This window comes from Saimiri boliviensis, chromosome 17 (genome assembly GCF_048565385.1).
Source record: "Saimiri boliviensis isolate mSaiBol1 chromosome 17, mSaiBol1.pri, whole genome shotgun sequence".
NCBI lineage: Eukaryota > Metazoa > Chordata > Mammalia > Primates > Cebidae > Saimiri > Saimiri boliviensis.
In genome coordinates this window covers 53,315,774-53,334,079 of record NC_133465.1, presented here as the reverse complement: position 1 = coordinate 53,334,079, position 18,306 = coordinate 53,315,774, and the positions used below count along the sequence as shown (strand labels likewise).

Here is an 18,306-nt window from a genome sequence, read left to right as displayed (position 1 = left end):
AGCACAAGATACAGGAAGACCTTGCTGATAAAACAGGTTGCAGTACAGAAGCCGGCCAAAACCCACTAAAACCAAGGTGGCAACAAGAGTGATCTCTGGGCATTCTCACTGCTACACTCCCACCAATGCCAAGACAGCTTGCGAATGCCATGGCAACAACAGGATGTTACCCTATATGGTCTAAAAAGGAGAGGCATAAATAATCCACCCATGATATAAAGAAATAATCATAAAAATGGTCAACCAGCAGCCCTCAGGGCTGCTCTGTCTATGAAGCAGCCATCCTTTTATCCCTCTACTTTCTTAATAAACTTGCTTTCACTCTATGGACTAGCCCTGAATTCCTCCTTGCACAGAATCTAAAAATCCTCTCTTGGGATCTGGATCGGGACCTCTTTCCAGTAATAGTTCTATTAAACTTTCAAGGAATCATTTATATGATAGATAAGCACCATAAAATACAGAAATTATCACAATTCATCTTGTAAAGTTAGTATAACCCTAATAATAAAACAACACTGAAAAGGATGAAAATAAAACAATGGAAATAGATGGGAACGCTTGAGTGTGAATATATGTGTCTATCTGATGAGAAGCACTATCAATTACTGAATTGCTACAAATTTGTAGAATATAAACAAAATCAGCCAGTTCAGATTTATTCCAAATGTAATTTCAAGGTTCCTAGCACTTAGTTCACTCCCTAGCCACATTTTATCTTATAGCACAGTATCCTCTGCCACCAAATCAGAATCCTTATTTTCTGTTATAAAGCCACATTTTGATACCTCCTTGAAAGATTTCATTTCAGCACAAACTCAAAACTCTAATATCTTCCTGTAAACCTGTGAAATCAAAACAGGTTATCTACTTCAAATATAGAACGATGGGACAGGCAGCGGGTAAATATTCCCATGCCAAAAAGGAGAGAAGCAAAAAGAAAGGAGTAATTGGCCCCAAGCAAGTCTCAAACTGAACAAAGCAGACTTTGAATCTTTCAACTCCAGAATAACAGCATATTCCTGTAGTCTCAGCTATGTGGGAGGCTGACGCGGAAGAGTATTTGAGCCCAGGAATTTGAGTCCAGCCTGGGCGACACAGCTAGACCTCATTCTCTTAAAAATAAATCCACACACACAAAATAATATTTCATTCTGTGTGCCACCACCTGGACACATTAGGGCAGGGCCAGGGTGAGCTCCCAAGGCCTCAGGCAACCCAACTCCCATGACTTTGCTGGACCCAGCCCACATACCTGCTCTCACAGGATAGAGTTGTACACTGTTGCATATAGCTTTCCCAGGCCAGCATCAAATGCTGCCAGTGGCTAAACCAGCAGCCCCACTTTCAAGTCCCCCATAGGCACTGCCCCTGTAGGGAACCTCTGTGGTAGTTGCACCCCAAGGAAAATTTTTGCTTGGGCCTGTGGGCTTTCTATGACAGTCTTTAAAGTCATGGTGAAGAAAAGCACTCTTGAATACCTCTTGCATTCTGCACACCTGCAGATTTAGCAACATGTAGACACTGCCAGACTTACTCAAGAGTCCTCTGGAGCTGTGGCCCACTTAAACCACAGCATGTTGCTGCCACGGTTTGTGGCAGGTACCTTTTGGAGAGGTGAGTCAAGCTGTAGCTGGGGCCACTTGAGCCACACAGCTGGAGCAGCCAAGCAACACCATACTGGCATACAGGGGGTAGACACCTAAAGTCCTGGGTAGTGGCCCATCTCCAAACACCATTCAGCCTCCTCAGTCTCTGGGCCTGTGATGGGAGGTATAGCCTCCAAGATCTCTGAAATGCCTTGGGGACCATTTTCTCGTTATTTTGATGACTAGCATCTGGCTCCCTATTCATGCTAATCTCTTTAGTAACTGGTCACTAGGTCACACCTTTGTTTTGTCTTTCCAAACATTTTTTCATTCTTCACATGGCCAGCCTGGGAATTTTTGAAATTTTTATGCTCTGCTTCCCTTTTAATTACAATTATATCTTTAAATCATCCCTTTGCTCCCATAGCTCACTGCAAGTGACCAAAAGTAGCCACACAGCATCTTGAGCACTTTGTCATTTAGATATTCTTCCATCAGAAATCCTTGTTTGTCATTAAATTCCACCTTCCATAAGGCCCTAGGGCATGAACACACTGCAGCCAAGCTCTTTGCTATTTATTAACAAGAACAGCCTTTATTCTGGCACCCAACAAGATATTACTCATTTACCTATGAAACCTCATCAAAATGGTCTTTATTGTCCACATTTCCATCAACATTCTGCTCTTGACCACTTCTGTAGTCTCGAAGAAGTTCCAGATTTCTCCTAGTCCTGGGACTTCTTGGTGTCTTCACCAGAGTTACCCTTAATGCTCTGTTCATGGCAATTCAGGCTTTTTCTAGCCTGCTCCCCTAAATTCTTCCCTCTACAATCTATTATTCACTTCCAAGCTGTTTCTACATTTTCAAGTACTGTTACAGCAACAACTCCATTCTCTTAGTACCAATTTTGTCTTAGTCCATTTTCTGTTACTATAACAGAATACTTGAGACTGGATAATTTATAAAGAAAAGAGGTTTATTTTGGCTCATAGCTGTGAAGGATGGGAAGTCCAAGATCAGGTGGCCCATCTGTTGAGAGCCTCGTGATGCTTCAACTCATGGGAGAAACCAGAAGGTCGAGTGGGCACATTTGAAAGAGACAGGGGGAAATGAAAGGTGACCTGCTTTATAACAATCAGCTCTCATAAAAACTAATGCAGTCTCATGAAAAAGACATTAATCCACTTTAAGGACCTACTCATCTTTTAAAGGTACTATCTCCCAACCCTGCCACATTGGGGACCATGCCTCAACATGAGTTTTTGTGGGACCACTTTATAGTCAAACCACAGCACTCTGGAAGAAAAAATGCATTTTTATAGTATAAATATAACTGTGGTCAGGCATGGTGGCTAACGCCTGTAATCCCAGCACTTTCAGAGGCCGAGGCAGGCAGATCACGAGGTCTGGAGATCAAGACCACCTGGGCCAAGATGGTGAAACCCTGTCTCTACTAAAAATACAAAAAAATTAGCTGGGCATGGTGGCACATGCCTGTAGTCCCAGCTACTCGGGAGGCTGAGCAGAAGAATTGCTTGAATCCCGGAGGTGGAGATTGCAGTGAGCCGAGATTGCATCCAGTGCACAGCCTGGGTGACAGTGCAAGACTCCGTCTCAAAAAAAAAAAAAAACCTTGCATTGCATATAGTTTATTATGAGCATTCATTATTCAAAGTGCAATAAAAATTTTAACTAAGTTAAACACACAATGGACAAAAAAATTCCAGTGATATGGTATGGATATTTGTCCCTTCCAAATCTCGTGCTGAAATGCAACCCCCAATGTTGGAGACAGGGCCTCGAGAGGTGTCTGGGTCATGAGGGTAGATGCCTCATATATGATTGGTGCCCTGCCCATGGTAATGAGGGAGTTCTCATTTTAGAGTTCATATAAGAGCTGGTTGTTTAAAAGAGCTTCTGCTCCCCTCTCTCGTTTCTTCTCTTGTCATGTGACACACCTGCTCCTGCTTCAACTTCTCCCATGAGTTAAAGTTTCCTGAGACCTTACCAGAAGCCAAGCAGATGCCAGTGCCATGTTTCTTGTACAGCCTGCAGAACTGTAAGCCAAATAAACATCTTTTCTTTATAATTACTCACTCTCAAGTATTCCTTTATAGCAATGCAAAATGGACTAATATAAACAATAACACATGATTCTAACAACATACCCTGTATTTACAGTTGAACTGACTTTTATATACATGGGGCGTACAGGATTTAACCCAAACTCAAATATCAAGCAATCAGCATACTATCCTTAGTACTTAATGATTAATGAATAAATATTTGTTGACAGAAACTAAACACATGATCAACAAAAGTAAAACTGCCTGAGCAACATCATGAGACCACCATGACCAGCTAATTTTTGTATTTTTAGTAGAGATGGGGTTGCGCCATATCGGCCAGGCTGGTCTCTCCTGAACTCGTGATCCACCCACCTCAGCCTCCCAAAGCGCTGGGATTACAGGCATGACCACACTTGGCCTTAATGATGGTTTTAATTGCTGCACCATTTTATAAAATACTATTTCAACACGTAATAGCGTTGTTTAAATTTGTTTTTCCAATTGAAAAGGTTCTGTTAATTTTCTGATATACAAACATCTTTGTATTCCTGGAATAATTTCTACTTCTTATAGTATATTACCAGCAATTATCTGTTTAAGTTTTATGTACTTTGTTCACTTTTGTTTCCTATCTCTTGCCTTCCACACATTGTCCAAAAGCGATGTTATGCTTATGATACTCATCTTTCTGAATTCTTGAATATCTGAAACTGCCAGGTTCTCCCCACCAGCATAGTAGAATAATGATTTACCAAAACAATCACACAATGATAACCAAACAATGGCATTACTTGATTCAAAGAAGCTTAACTGAAGTTTTTTAATTGCATAATTTAAGGTGGAAAAGTTAGGAGAAATAAGAAAATATATGTAAACATTTACTATATATGAACTTTTAGAAAACAGAAACACGTAACTTGTTTAATTAAAATTTATTTAATTATAACTCATTTAATTAAAGAGAACCACACGGGTTTTTTTTTTTTTTTTTTTTTTTTTTTACAAAACTTCAGAATATTTAATCCTATAGGCATCAGAAAAAAATAATTTTCACATCATAAATCCTAATTAACTGTTATAAAATTCAAGGCTAATATTCTCATGTCCTTAGGGAGAAAACTCTGCCAGATAAAATTTATCTTATTTTAATAAACTTGATATAAACATTATTTCTGTGAAATATTTATCTAGTGGCCCACACAAAAATTCAGATGAGCTATTTAAAAGACAAATTAGGACAGACAATTCCCTTCATTACAAATGCTTTTTAAACTAAATACCAAGATGATTTCCAAAAAAAACCCCAAAATTATATACCTGTGAGAAAACTTCCCTTATTAACCCTAAAAATAAGCCATCAGCCAAAATTATTATAAAGTATCTACCCAATTATTATTAAGGATTAACAGAAAAACTGTAATAATAAAAACACTAATGATATCTTTCTACAAATACACTTTTTCTCTTAATATAACATTTATTGTTGCCTTGTAATAATCTCTTACTATAAAAAAAATTCTGATTCTCTACAAATAGAGTTCTCTGCATACACAATATAAAGCCCTATTTTTATAACAATCCTAAATTGTAAACAATCTGCATGAAAAGTCAGGGAATAAATATTAGAATCAAACTCATAAAAATTATTGATATAAATAAATACCCAGAAAATCAAAGGAATTCGCTATAATACAAGTAGAACCTTGACATGTATGGATTTAATAATATAATCTCTACTAAAGGAGTATTCAAAAGTCTAGTATGATGTCTTCCTCTAATAAGAATAGTATGAGTCACTTACCTGGTCTAAGGTCAAGTACTCTTGTGACGTAAGAGAAAATGCTAATGATGCTCTCAAAAGTGAACTGACAGCATCTATGAAAATGATGGCTCTAGGCCAGAAAATACATTTGGGATAAACTATTCCTTTAAATGTCAAATTTGAAAGCAGCCTGAATCTATAACATGATTAGTCCCCATACATATTTAAAAGAAAACATCAAAAAGTGGACAGTGGGGTGATATCAATGAAAATGAAGAAGTAAGGACATTCAGAACTTCTCTTCTCCAAAAATGCAATGAAAAAACTGGCAAAACTGGCAAAATAAACTTAGTCAAAGGCTTGCAGCAATCCAGGCAACATATATTCAAGAACAATGTCTGAATATTGGTAAAAACAGCAAGCTTTGTGGCATTTTAACTTGCTCTATTCCTGTCCCCTATCTCTAGCTATGCAGTAGCCTTAACAGTCAACAACCTACAGTCATGAAAAACAACAGCCTGGCAGTCACTGTTGAGCAAAAGAGGACTACAGTTCCTTCAAAGCTTTATTTCCAAAGAACTATCATTATTTCACCTGTCTACTTGCTCCTGGGAATATTCCACCCACAAAGCTGTCTATCTGATCCTACCCAGAGCTTGCTCAATATAAAAAGTCCCTTGACAAAGACTGGAAGGCACCTTAGAAAATTTCTGTCTAGTATGAATTGACCACTAAACAAACCAAGCAGAGACTTTAGTGGCCATGCACAATAACACAGATTCTGCAGAATTAGTTCAGAGAAGTCACTAAACAAACAAACACAACAACATAAATCAATCCTGGGGAGGAGGAGAATCTGATTTCCAGAGATGATACATTATATATTCTAAAACGTCCAACATTCAACAAAAAATTATAAGACAGACAAAGACACAAGAAAGTAAGGCCTATACACAAAGGGCAAAATGCAAGCAATGGACATTATCTCTGAGGGAAGCCTTGATGTTGGAGATGTAAGCAATTTTAAATTGTCTATTTTATGTATGTTCAAAAAACTAAAGGATACTCTATGTCAGAGTCTGAGAACAATATCTCACCAAATAAACGATACCAATAAAGAGATTTAAAAATTTAAAGAATCAAATAGAAATTCTGGTGTTGAAAAACTCAATAAATGAAAAAAAAATTCTGTAGAAGTGATAGCAGATGTGAGCAGACAAAAAAATCAGTGAATTTAGAGATAGATCAATTGAAATTACACAATCTGAGGAACAGAAAGAAAAGCATGAAAAGTATGTAAGATAAATCAAAAGAAAATATCCAGCATAAAGCATAAAGAGACAAAAGAATTTACAAAAACTACAGGAGTCAGAGATGATATGCATATGGTCTATCAAAAGCATAACTGGAGCTTTAGGAAAAATGAAGAAAAAAATGACAGAAAAATTCCAAAACTGACAAATGACATCATGCCACAGAGTCAACAAATTCGACAAACATAAATAAAAACATAAATAGAAGATAAAGATTTTTTTTTTTGAGACAGGGTCTTACTTTGTCACCTAGGCAGGAGTGCAGTGGCCCAATCTTGGCTCACTGCAACCTCTGCTTCCCAAGCTCAAGCGATTCTCCTGCCTCAGCTTCCCAAGTAGCTGGGATTACAGGCATGTGCCAACATACATGGCTAATTTATGCATTTTTAGTAGATACTGAATTTTGCCATGTTGGTCAGGCTGGTCTCGAACTTCTGGCCTCAAATGATCCGCCTGCCACAGCCTCCTGAAGTGTTAAGATTATCAGGCATGAGCTACTGCACTTGGCCAGAATATGAAGATTTTTTAAATGATAAAGATAAAAAAGAAAATACTCTTAGGAAAATCAATATAAATCTAAAAATTTTTAAAAGAAAAAAAGGCAGTTACCTTTAAAGAAGTAGCAATTAGACTGACAGCTGATCACCAGAAAAAAATGGAAGAAGCCAGAAGACAATAAACAACATTGTAAAATACTGAAAGAAAATAACTGCACCCTAGAATTATACTCCCAATAAAAGTATCCTAGAAATAGCCAGGTAGAGTGGCACTCACTTTCAGGCCTAACTCCTTGGGTGGCTAAGACAGGAGGATCACCTGAGCCCGGGAGTCTAAGGCTGCAGTGCATTAGGACTGCACCTGTAAATAGCTACTGTACTTTACACTGGAAAACACAGAGATCCCATCTCTTTAAGAAAAAAAGAAAAACTCACAAAAATGAAGGCAAAATAAAACATCTTCAGATAAACAAAAGTAAAGTTTGTCATAAGACAATTCCTACTAAAGGAAATTCTAAAAGGGTGATCTTCTCCAGGCATGGTGGCTCATGTCTAAATTCCTAATGCTTTGGGAAGCCAAGGTAGGAGGATCAACTGAGGATAAAAGTTCAAGATCAGCCTGGGAAACATAACAAGATCCATCTCTACAAACAAAATTTTTTTAATTAGTCAGGTGCAGTGGTATGTACATGTAGTCCTAGCTACTCCAGAATCTGAGGTGGGAGGAATGTTTGAGCCTATGAGTTTGAGGCTACAGTGAGCTCTCACAGTGCCACTGCACTCCAGCCTGGGTGACAGTGTGAGACCCTGTCTCTAAAAATAAAATAAAATGAAAGGTGTTCTTCGGATAAAGTTACTTCTATCTAGAAAGTCAGGGATACAGAAAGGAATGAAAATCAATGAAAAGGTCAAATATATGGGCATATCTAAGTAACAATGACTACATAGAAAAACAGTAACATCTTGTGGAGTTTAAAGACAGGTGAAGAGAATCTAAAGCTTTTGCATTGTCCAAGAAAAGGGTAAAAATACCAATTAAATATCAAACTTTGATAAGCTAAGGATTGTTTTAATTTTTAGGGTAACTATTGAAAAAATTTCAAAACGGTATATAATTTCAAAGTTAATAGAGGAAAATATGGAATAAAAAATGTTTCTAGTCCAGGCATAGTGACTCACACCTGTAACCCCAATGTTTGGAAGGCCAAGGCGTGAGGACTGCTTGAGCCCAGGAGTTCAAGAACAGCCTGAACAAAGTACTGAGATCTCATCTCTACAAAAAATTTTTTAAAAAATTAGCTGGGTGTGGTGGTGTATGCCTGTAGTCCCAGTTACTCAGGAGGCTGAGGTGGGAGTACTGCTTGAGCTCAGGAGGTTCAGGCTACAGTGAGCTGTGTTTGTGCCCCTAGACTCCAGACTGGGCAACAGAGCGAGACCCCATCTCAAAAAAAAAAAAAAAAGTTTTGATCAATGCCAAAGAAAGAAAGAGAGGAAAGAGAAAGAAAGGAGAAAAAGAAGCAGAGAACAGAGAGGCCAAGTAGAAAGCACACAGATACCTAAATATATGACTGACCAAATTAATGTAACCCAAAGGCTTCCTTAAAAGAAAAAGCATGTTTGAATAAAAGAAAACCCAAGTATATAACAGCATAAGCACACAGAAATGTTCAAAGTAAAAGAATTAAAGAAATCATGCTTTGAAAATATTAATCAAAAAAAAACATGGAGCACTTATATTAATATGTGGAAAAAATGAACTTTTAAACAAGTCATTATTAGGAATAGAGACATTTCATAATGGTAAAATAGTCAATTCATAAGGAAGATGTAACAATCCTAAACTTGAATGTTCCTAATAAGAGAGCTTCCAAACATATAAAGCAAAAATTCTCAGTAACTAGCAGGAGAAATAAGCAAATTCATAATCATAGTGTGGCATTTTACCATACCTTTCTCAGTAAATAATTTTTTTAAATAAGTAAGGATATGAAATATTTGAGGGCCATCATTAACAAAACTGACCGACACTATATCCAGTAACTATGAGATTCACATTATTTTCAGGTACATCCAGAACATTCACCAAAACTTACCATATGATGAACTGTAAAGCAAAACTCAATAAATATCAAAAGAATAAAATAATATGGAATAGATTGTATGATAATAGCATAATTAAGCTAGAATTCAATAATAAGAAGGATGATGTAGTAAAACGAACAAACCAAAAATGCACATTTGTCTCTGCTCATTTCCTGGCACACAGCTCTAAAACTTTTGGAATCTTCAGAGTGATAAGTGGTTTCCCACATATTAACAAGATAAATGGTAGGTACCTGGGGGCTCCTGAATAGCCTCAGAATAGGGGATGTTTGCCAGGGGGGCCAACCATGAGAACAGAGGGTTGAAACTTTCACTCGTTCCCTCTGACTTCTGGAGAGGAGAGATGGGCTGGAGTTTGGGTTGATTACCAATAGCCAATGAATTAATCTTATCTGCATAATGGAGCCTCCGTAAAAACCCAGAAGGATGGGGTTCAGTAGTATTCTGGGTTGATTAACACATGGAAGATGCTGAGAGGTGGCATGCCCAAAAAGGGCATGGAATCCCAGGGCCCTTTCCCCCATACTTTGCCCTACCCACATCTTCCATCAGACTGTTCCTGAACTGTATTCTTTAATAAGTCAATAATATTGTAAAGAAACTGTTTTCCTGAGTTGTGTGCACCATTCTAGAAAATAACAGAACCTGAGACAGGGGTCATGGGAACCTCTGATTTGCAGCCAAGTCAGACAGAAGTTGGGGGCAACCTGGGGATCCAAAACGTGCAATTGGTATCTGCAGTGAAAAACAGTCTTGTAGAACTGAGATCATAACTCATGGGGTCTGTGCTAACTCAGGGTAGATAGTATCAGAATTGAATTTAATTGTAGGATATCCAGTTGGTATCTACCAGAGAACTGAATGGAATCATTGTAGAAAACAAAAAAAAAAAAACCCACATATTTGGTGGCCAGAAACACTGGTGGGAGCCAGTGGAAGAAAAAGAGTTTTCCTTTTGTTGATGTAAGGGAGTTTGTTCTTACAATAAGATAAACAAAAATCATCAAAAGTTTGGAAATTCTTAAGTATACTTCTAAATACGTAAGGGTCAAGAAAAAATCATAATCAGAATTACAGAAACATTTTGAAATGAGTGATAATAAATATGGTACCAATGTAAATTTATAAACTGCAGAAAAATAAGTTGAAGATTATGAAGAATACAATGAAGTCTACCACTCATTAATAAAAAACAAATATTCTAAGACATTCCTTTTCAATATTTCCTACCAAAAACATATAGTTTTGTTTATTTACCTTAAAAGCCTAAGACTTAACTCCTTGTTCTAAAAAAAACCACAAACTTTATTTTAATGCCTATAAAAATATTCAACTTATACATTACTTTCTATATAAATCTTGAGGACAGTTTTTATAATTTCCTTACCCAAAGAGTACCTAGGACTGCAATAATCACGTGCTAATTCAAAAAAATAAACTTAGGTCTAGAAGGTTTTTTAATAAGCAAATGCACAGAAACATTACTGTCTCATATATTAGAAATAAATACTTTTCCTCACAAGCTTTTCTTTTCTCTCGACTGTTCCTGATAAGCATTCAAGTGTTGCTACTTCTTAATAAGGAGTATAAAAGCCTAAAGAAATGTAAACTTTAAGTTCTAAGTTAAGCATTTAATAAAGTGTTACAGCATTAATTCAGGACCCTAAAAGAACAAATATTTCTAAAATATCACACACAATAAATGTAGCATACTCACTTACCACTTGATCTGTTTTTACGACTTGATTTCCCACCAGTAAGCAGCATCTTGAGACTATTCCGAAACATGGTTATACTATTCTACTGCAAAACTGTAAAAGAAAATATAGGAAAATGTGTTTAAGAAAACTTGATTTTCATAGCACAAGAGGGTGACTATAGTCAATAACTGTACATTTTTAAAATAACTTCAAGAGTGTAATTGGACTGTTTTCAACTCAATAAATAAATGCTTGAGGGGATACCCCATTCTTCATAATGTGCTTATTTCACATTGCATGCCTGTATCAAAACATCTCATGTACCCCATAAAATATATAGACCTACTATGTACCCATAAAAAGTAAAACTAAATAAAAATTTGAAAAAAGAAAACTTGATTGTTTATCCAAAATACTAAGAATTTAAAAATTCATTATAAAGAATTAACTATGTTTACTCCATAAATATATACAACTATTTATCCCTAATTTAAAATGAAAATTAAAAAAACTAAAAGTGCTAAAATAAAACAAGACAATTAACTATGTTTAAATATACAGTACAAAACTGTAACTGTATGAAAAAGAAGACTATTAAACATTTAAATAGTTCGTTAAAAGCATACTACAATACTTTTGACTACACTAAGAAATAAAGGTAAGTATCACTGAAGATACACAGAAGTAGAACACATAATTAGGCAGCTATAAATACTGTCTACCTTTCACTTGACTCTCCATTCTTGGCCAATTTTCCCACATGATGCACAAACACACATACATCCCACACACACATTCTAGAAACTTATAGCACCTGCAGAATTTCTATTGGTGAAGCCAGAATTCTATCCCACAAGACTACAGCTACGCAGGAATCCGTGCCTATTCTATGTCCCACTCCTACCAAAGAAAAACCCTCTGACTGCTTTGGATTACATCCTCACCCACCTTTTCAAGAATTTTATCTTAAAAAATCATCTTCCTTTTCTCTCACACAGCTTTAATTTTTTCTCTCTCCTGAATCACTGCAATCATAACATAAACATATTTTAGTCTATCTTGTCCAAAAAGCCCCACTCTTTACTTCACCACAGTTCAATTACTGCTCTTACATCCTCACTCTTCTTCACAGCAAAATTTCCCAAAAGTTTTGGTGTGTCCAGCAGATTAAATAGAGCGAACATGAAGTGGGACACAGGTCAACAGAAAATATCCAAACCAAAGCACAGAAAGATAAAGACAAAACATTATAGAAAAGAGTACTAGACGCATATGGAACCACTGAAAAGTTTTAACATATGTATAACTGAAATTTCGTAAGAGTGTGAAAATTGGGAAGAAGCAATATATGAAGTTCTAGCAACCAAGAATTGTCTAACATTAATTAAAGACATGAAGCCACATCTGGAATAAGCTTGTCAAACTCAAGCAGAATAACTACAAAGAAAAACACTAAGCAAATCATAGCCAAATTGTTAAAAACTAAAGATAATCTTTAAAACAGCCAGACCCCAAAAAAACACATTTAAAGTAGCAACAATCAACAGAAATGATGAATAGCAAAAAATAATGACATAAAATTCTGGAAAAAAAAAAAAAAAACTGGTGCCAAACAATTTACTCTCAGCTTAAAATATCTTTGCAAAATAAAAATCTAAAGAAAAAACAAAGAATTTATTCCTAAAAGAGAGTTATTCCAACAGAAGGAAAATAATACTAGAAAAAAGCATATAAGTGCACAAAGGAAGAGCCATTTAAGGGTAAATATGTTAGTATTAACAAGTAATGACTATAAAAATAACATTGACAGGTTGTTATTTAAAATACATAGAGAGATGTAAAATGTATGACAACAATAAAAAAGGAAGGAGTAGGGTAAACGGAATGGAAGTTTCTAAGATATCTGTTTTCCCAAAGAAGAGAAGAAGTAATAATTCATGTTAGACTTCAATAACTAAAAAACTCATGTAATAATCTTTAGGATATTCATTAAAAGCAAACTGAGGAGATAAAAAGAATAATTTAAAACATCTGACTAAACCAAAGAAAGTAAGACAGATATGTGGATAAATGTAAAACAAATAGTAAGGTAGTAGATTTAAACTCAAATTATATCCATTATCATGTTTAACATTCTAGTAGAAGACTATAAACATGGAAGAAGTGAATGCAAAATGATGGGAAAAGATATACTATTCAAACACCAACAAAAAGAAAGGTGGCATAATTATGCCAATATCAGGCAAAGTAGACGTAAGGCAGTAAGCATTACTAAACATAAAGAAAGGCATTTCTTAATAATTAAAAAGTACTATCAACAAGAAGATAGCATAATTCTTTTGTTTGTCTGTACTGAGACAGGGTCTCATGGTGTCAACCAGGCTGGAGAACAGTGGTGTGATTACAGCTCACTACAACCACAAATTCCTGGGCTCAAGCGATCCTCCCACACCAACCACCCAAGTAGCTACAACTACTGGTGTGAGCCCCTACACACCACTATTTTTTCTAATTTTTTTCTAAAGATGGAATCTTACTATGTTTCCCAGGCCAGTCTCCAACTCCTGGGCTCAAGCAATCCTCCCATCCCAGCCTCCAAAGTGCTGAGGATACAGGCATGAGCTATCTCGTCTAGAAAATATATCATAATTCTAAATCTCAATGGACCCAATAACAAAGTTTAAAAATATTTAAAACAGAACATATACAAAACTAAAAGGTGACAGATAAATCCACAATTACATGGGAGACCAACATACCTTTGTCAATAGCTACAAGATCAAGTACATACACACACCAAAAAAACTATATTTGAACTACACAATTAAATAACTAGAATATATATAAGCAAAATGCTCTTCCAAATAAAAACAAGCCATAACACAAAACACATACCAAAATGGATCATATGTTAGGTCATAAAGTATTAGCAAATTTTGAAATCTTTCAAGAGTATATTTCCTAACTACAATGCAATTCAGCTAGAAGTAAATTTTTTTAATCTAGAAAATCTCCTATTGCTTAAAAATTAAGTTATATACTTCTAAATACCCATAAGTTGAACAAAGTAAATAAATCACAATAGGTATTTTAAATATTTATAATGAATGATAATAAAAATGACTTATGGAAACTCATAAGACAACATTAGCACAATGATTTTACAGCAACTTATACCTTAAATGTATATATTAGAAGTGAAGGATGAAAATCAGGACCTAAGCTTCTATTTCAAAAAGTTCAAAAGCAAGTAGCAAATAAAACCCAAAGAAAACAGAAGGAAGAAAAAAAGTAAAAAGCAAAAATGAATGAAATAGAAAACAAATGCAAAACAGATAAAATCAACAAAGCCATAAAATAGATTTCTGAAAAGTATAAAATCTGCTAAACCAAGGCTGAATGAGGGGGGAAAAAAAAAGAGAAATCACCAATATCAGAAATGAAATAGAGGACATCATTTCAGATCCTTAACTTAAAAAATAAGATATTATGAACAACTTTATACTAAATTTAACATTTTATATAAAATGTATAAATTCTTTGAAAAACACAACTTGTCAAAATTAACACAAGGTTGAGCAAAAAATATGAAATAGTCCTATCTCTATCAAGGAAATTGAACTTATCAAAACTCTTCCCAGACACACACAAAAAAACTATACAGCCAGGTGGTTTCACTAGTGAATTCTATCAAACTTTTAAGGCACAAATAACACCAATCTTATAAAAAATTATTTAAGAAAATACAAGAAAAGGAAATACTTCCCAACACATTTTATGAATACTGCATATTAATCCCAAAATCTTAGAGATATTACAAGAAAAGAAAAGAGCAGACCATCATACCTCATGAACACAGACGAAAAAATATCCTTACCGAAAGACACTGAAAACTCTACAATGTCGCTTAACATTAACAACAGCAAAAAAAAAAAAAAAAAAAAAAAAATCATTAAAGACAACCTAAGTGGAAATAGGCCATGTTCATGGATTGAAAAGTTGAATACTGTTAAAATGTCAATTCTCTCCAAATTGTTCTAAAGAGATAACAATCTCAATCAAATTCCAGCAGGCTTTTTTTTTGGGGGGGGGGGGGTAGAAACTGCATTCTAAAGCACACATGATAATGCAAGAAGACGAAAACAGCAAAGCAATGCTGAAAACCAACAAAAAAGCTTGGGCATTTAAACTACCAGAATTCAAAATTTACTCTAAAACAATTTCTCATGGATGAGAATATGGTATCAACAGAAGTACTGACAAGCAGATCGACAGAATAGAACACACAGTCCAGAAAAAGACCTACCTTCACATGGTCATTTATTTTTGACCAAGTCATTAATGGGTAAAAGAAAGTCTTTTCAACAAATTGTGGTAAAACAAAGAGATTATGCATTTTTTTTAAAAAAAAAATACCTTGACCTATATATCATCCTATACATAAAAATTAATTCAAAATAAACATCACATAAAAGCTAAAATTACAAAGCTTAAAAAGAAAATCGGAGCAGTGTGAAGGAGGCGAGAACAACCTACAGATCAACCAAGCCCACGAGTCACTGCATCCCTGTGTCCAGTGCCCACATGCCCAACAGGAAGATGGAAGGGGACACTAAAGGAGATAAAGCCAACATAAAGGATGAACCAAAGAGAAAATCCACAAGGTTGTCTGCTAAACCTGCTCCTCTAAAACCAGAGCCAAAGCCTAGTAAGGCCCGTGGTAAAGAAGGGAAAGAAGGTACCCGAAGTGGGGAAAGGGGAATAACCCTGCAGAAAACAGAGATGCCAAAACAAAGCAGGCACTAAAAGGTGAAGGTGCCAGAGATGCCAAGTGAAGTGTGTGCATTTTTGACAACTGTGTACCTCTGGTGACTGTACAGTTTGAAATACTATTTTTTAATCAAGTTTTATTAAAATGCAGAACTTCATTTTCTTTCTTTTTTTTTTTTAAGCTATGCTATTAGCACACTGAACACTTCATTGTTGTGTTTTGAGGAAGGGGCACAAATCACTATTAGAATGTACCCAAAGATGGACTGATGTGGGGAAAACACCTTTTCCCTTCTAGTTTTGAGAGACTTCTTCTTGGCTACCAGGAGGAGGGATTTCCTGACTTTGACACACATAGCTACCTTGGCACAAATGCCGTGTGGTACGAAAAAACAAATACATTCTTATGTCCTCTTCTCCCTTTCCACCTTCAGCACAGACGTAACTCCTTAAGCCCAAACACTTGTTGGGACCTCAGCCCCAGTAATTGGTTTCCAGTGTGTCAAGCAATTTGGATCTTCCAGTGATGCCACTGAGATGGTGCCCTGCAAATGGGCAGAAGTTGAGGATCTTCAGATAAATTTTGCCATTTTCAATTCACTACCTGAAAGGGTTGGCTCATGAAAAGTTGTTAAGCAGGCTGGGCACAGTGGCTCACAGTGGCTCACGGTGGCCAGTAATCCCAGCACTTTTGGAGGCCGAGGCGGGTGGATCACAAGGTCAAGAGATTGACACCATCCTGGCTAACATGGTGAAACCCTGTCTCTACTAAAAACACAAAAATTAGCTGGGCATGGTGGCACATGCCGGTAGTCCCAGCTACTTGGGAGGTTGAGGCAGGAGAATCGCTTGAACCCGAGAGGCAGAGGTTGCAGCGAGCCAACATCGCGCCACTGCACTCCAGTCTGGTGACAGAGCAAGACTCCGTCTCAAAAAAAAAAAAAAGAAAAGAAAAGTTGTTAAACAACATGCTAAAATGCTAAATGTGAAATGTCAACTCTCACTCTAAACTTTCCCTGTTCTGAGAATCAAATGAAAACTTCATGGGTTTTATAGTGGCTTTTTGATTTTTGGTGGTTCATCAAAGAAGGAGTTTGAAAGTTGCTGTATACTACTAATGATCGTCTGCCCATGTCCTGCCTGAAATACCATGACTGTTTCTGCAAAGTATCTTCAAGAAAGCAGAGTACAGTTTGAAAAAAACAAATTAAAAAACAGACTTTGTTCACTATTTAAAGGTAGACGAAGGATTCTTAGGAACACAGAAAGCAATAGCCATTTTTAAAAACCTTTTATTTGGAAGTTATTAAACATTTAAAAGCAGCTACTCACTAAGATACCATTAAAGAAACCAGGCAAGCCACAAACTGGGAAAAATTATTCACAAAACATATATAACACAGGACTGATATCCAAGATACAGTAGTCCCCCTTTATCTGCATTTCTGCTTTCCATGGTTTCAGTTACCTGCAGTCACCTGTGGTCTAAAAATATTACATGGAAAATTCCAGAAATAATTCATGTTTTAAATTACACACCATTCTGAGCCTGATAAAATCTCACACCATCCTGCTCCACCCTCCCCGGGAAGTCAAACATCCCTTTGTCCAGATCATCCATGCTGTATATGCTACCTGCCTGTTGGTCAATCAGTAGCAATCCTGGTTATCAGATCAGTTATTGCATATAGCATGTGCAGGATTCGTTACTATCTGTCATTTCAGGCATCCACTGTGGGGCATCTTGGGATGTGGAACAGAGGGACTACTGTATATAAAGAACACCTACAACTTCAGGCCGAGCATGGTGGCTCACAACTGTAATCCCATCACTTTGGGAGCCTGAGGTGGGGGATCGCAAGGTCAGGAGATCAAGACCATCCTGTCAAGGTGAAACCCCATCTCTACTGAAAATACAAAAATTAGCTGGGTATGGTGGCACGTGCCTGTAATCCCAGCTGCTTGGGAGGCTGAAGCAGGAGAATCACTTGAACCAGGGAGTTGGAGATTGCAGTGAGCTGAGATCGCACCTCTGCACTCCAGCCTGGGCAACAAAGTGAGACTCTGTCTCAAAAAAAAAAAAGAAAGAAAGAAAGAAAGAAAAGAAAAAATAAAAACTTAAGCCGAATTAAATTTAAAGGAGTTTAATTGAGCAAAGAACGATTCACAAATAGGGCAGCCCCAAGAATCACACCAGACTCAGAGAGACTCCAGGGATGCTTTGCGGTCAGAACAAATTTACAGACACAAAAAAAGGGAAGTGACAGAAACCAACAAGGAAGTATGGAAACAGATGGATTTGTTACAGATTGGCATTAGCCTGATTTGAACATGCAGCAGTTATGAGTGGTTGAAGTACGGCTGCTGGGATTGGCCAAGACTCAGCTATTGTTACAGGCGCATACTCCTAAGTCAGGTTTTCAATCTTATCCGCGTATTAAGCTAGGTTACAGTCTGTCCACAAGGACTTAAATCAAAGCACAGAGTCCTTCCCAGGCCA

General features: G+C 36.4%; 1 protein-coding gene across 7 annotated transcripts in view; it reads right to left on the bottom strand.

Moving 5' to 3' along the window:
* Window positions 1–18,306, bottom strand: part of TANC2 (tetratricopeptide repeat, ankyrin repeat and coiled-coil containing 2) — a 442,578-nt gene that overhangs the window by 380,901 nt on the left and 43,371 nt on the right. For all 7 annotated transcript variants that reach the window (XM_010330283.3, XM_010330284.3, XM_010330285.3 and 4 more), the window contains exon 2: window positions 11,058–11,147. In XM_010330283.3, the coding sequence (XP_010328585.1) occupies window positions 11,058–11,124 (67 nt within the window). In that variant the 5' untranslated portion in view covers window positions 11,125–11,147. The remainder of the gene's footprint in view (window positions 1–11,057; window positions 11,148–18,306) is intronic.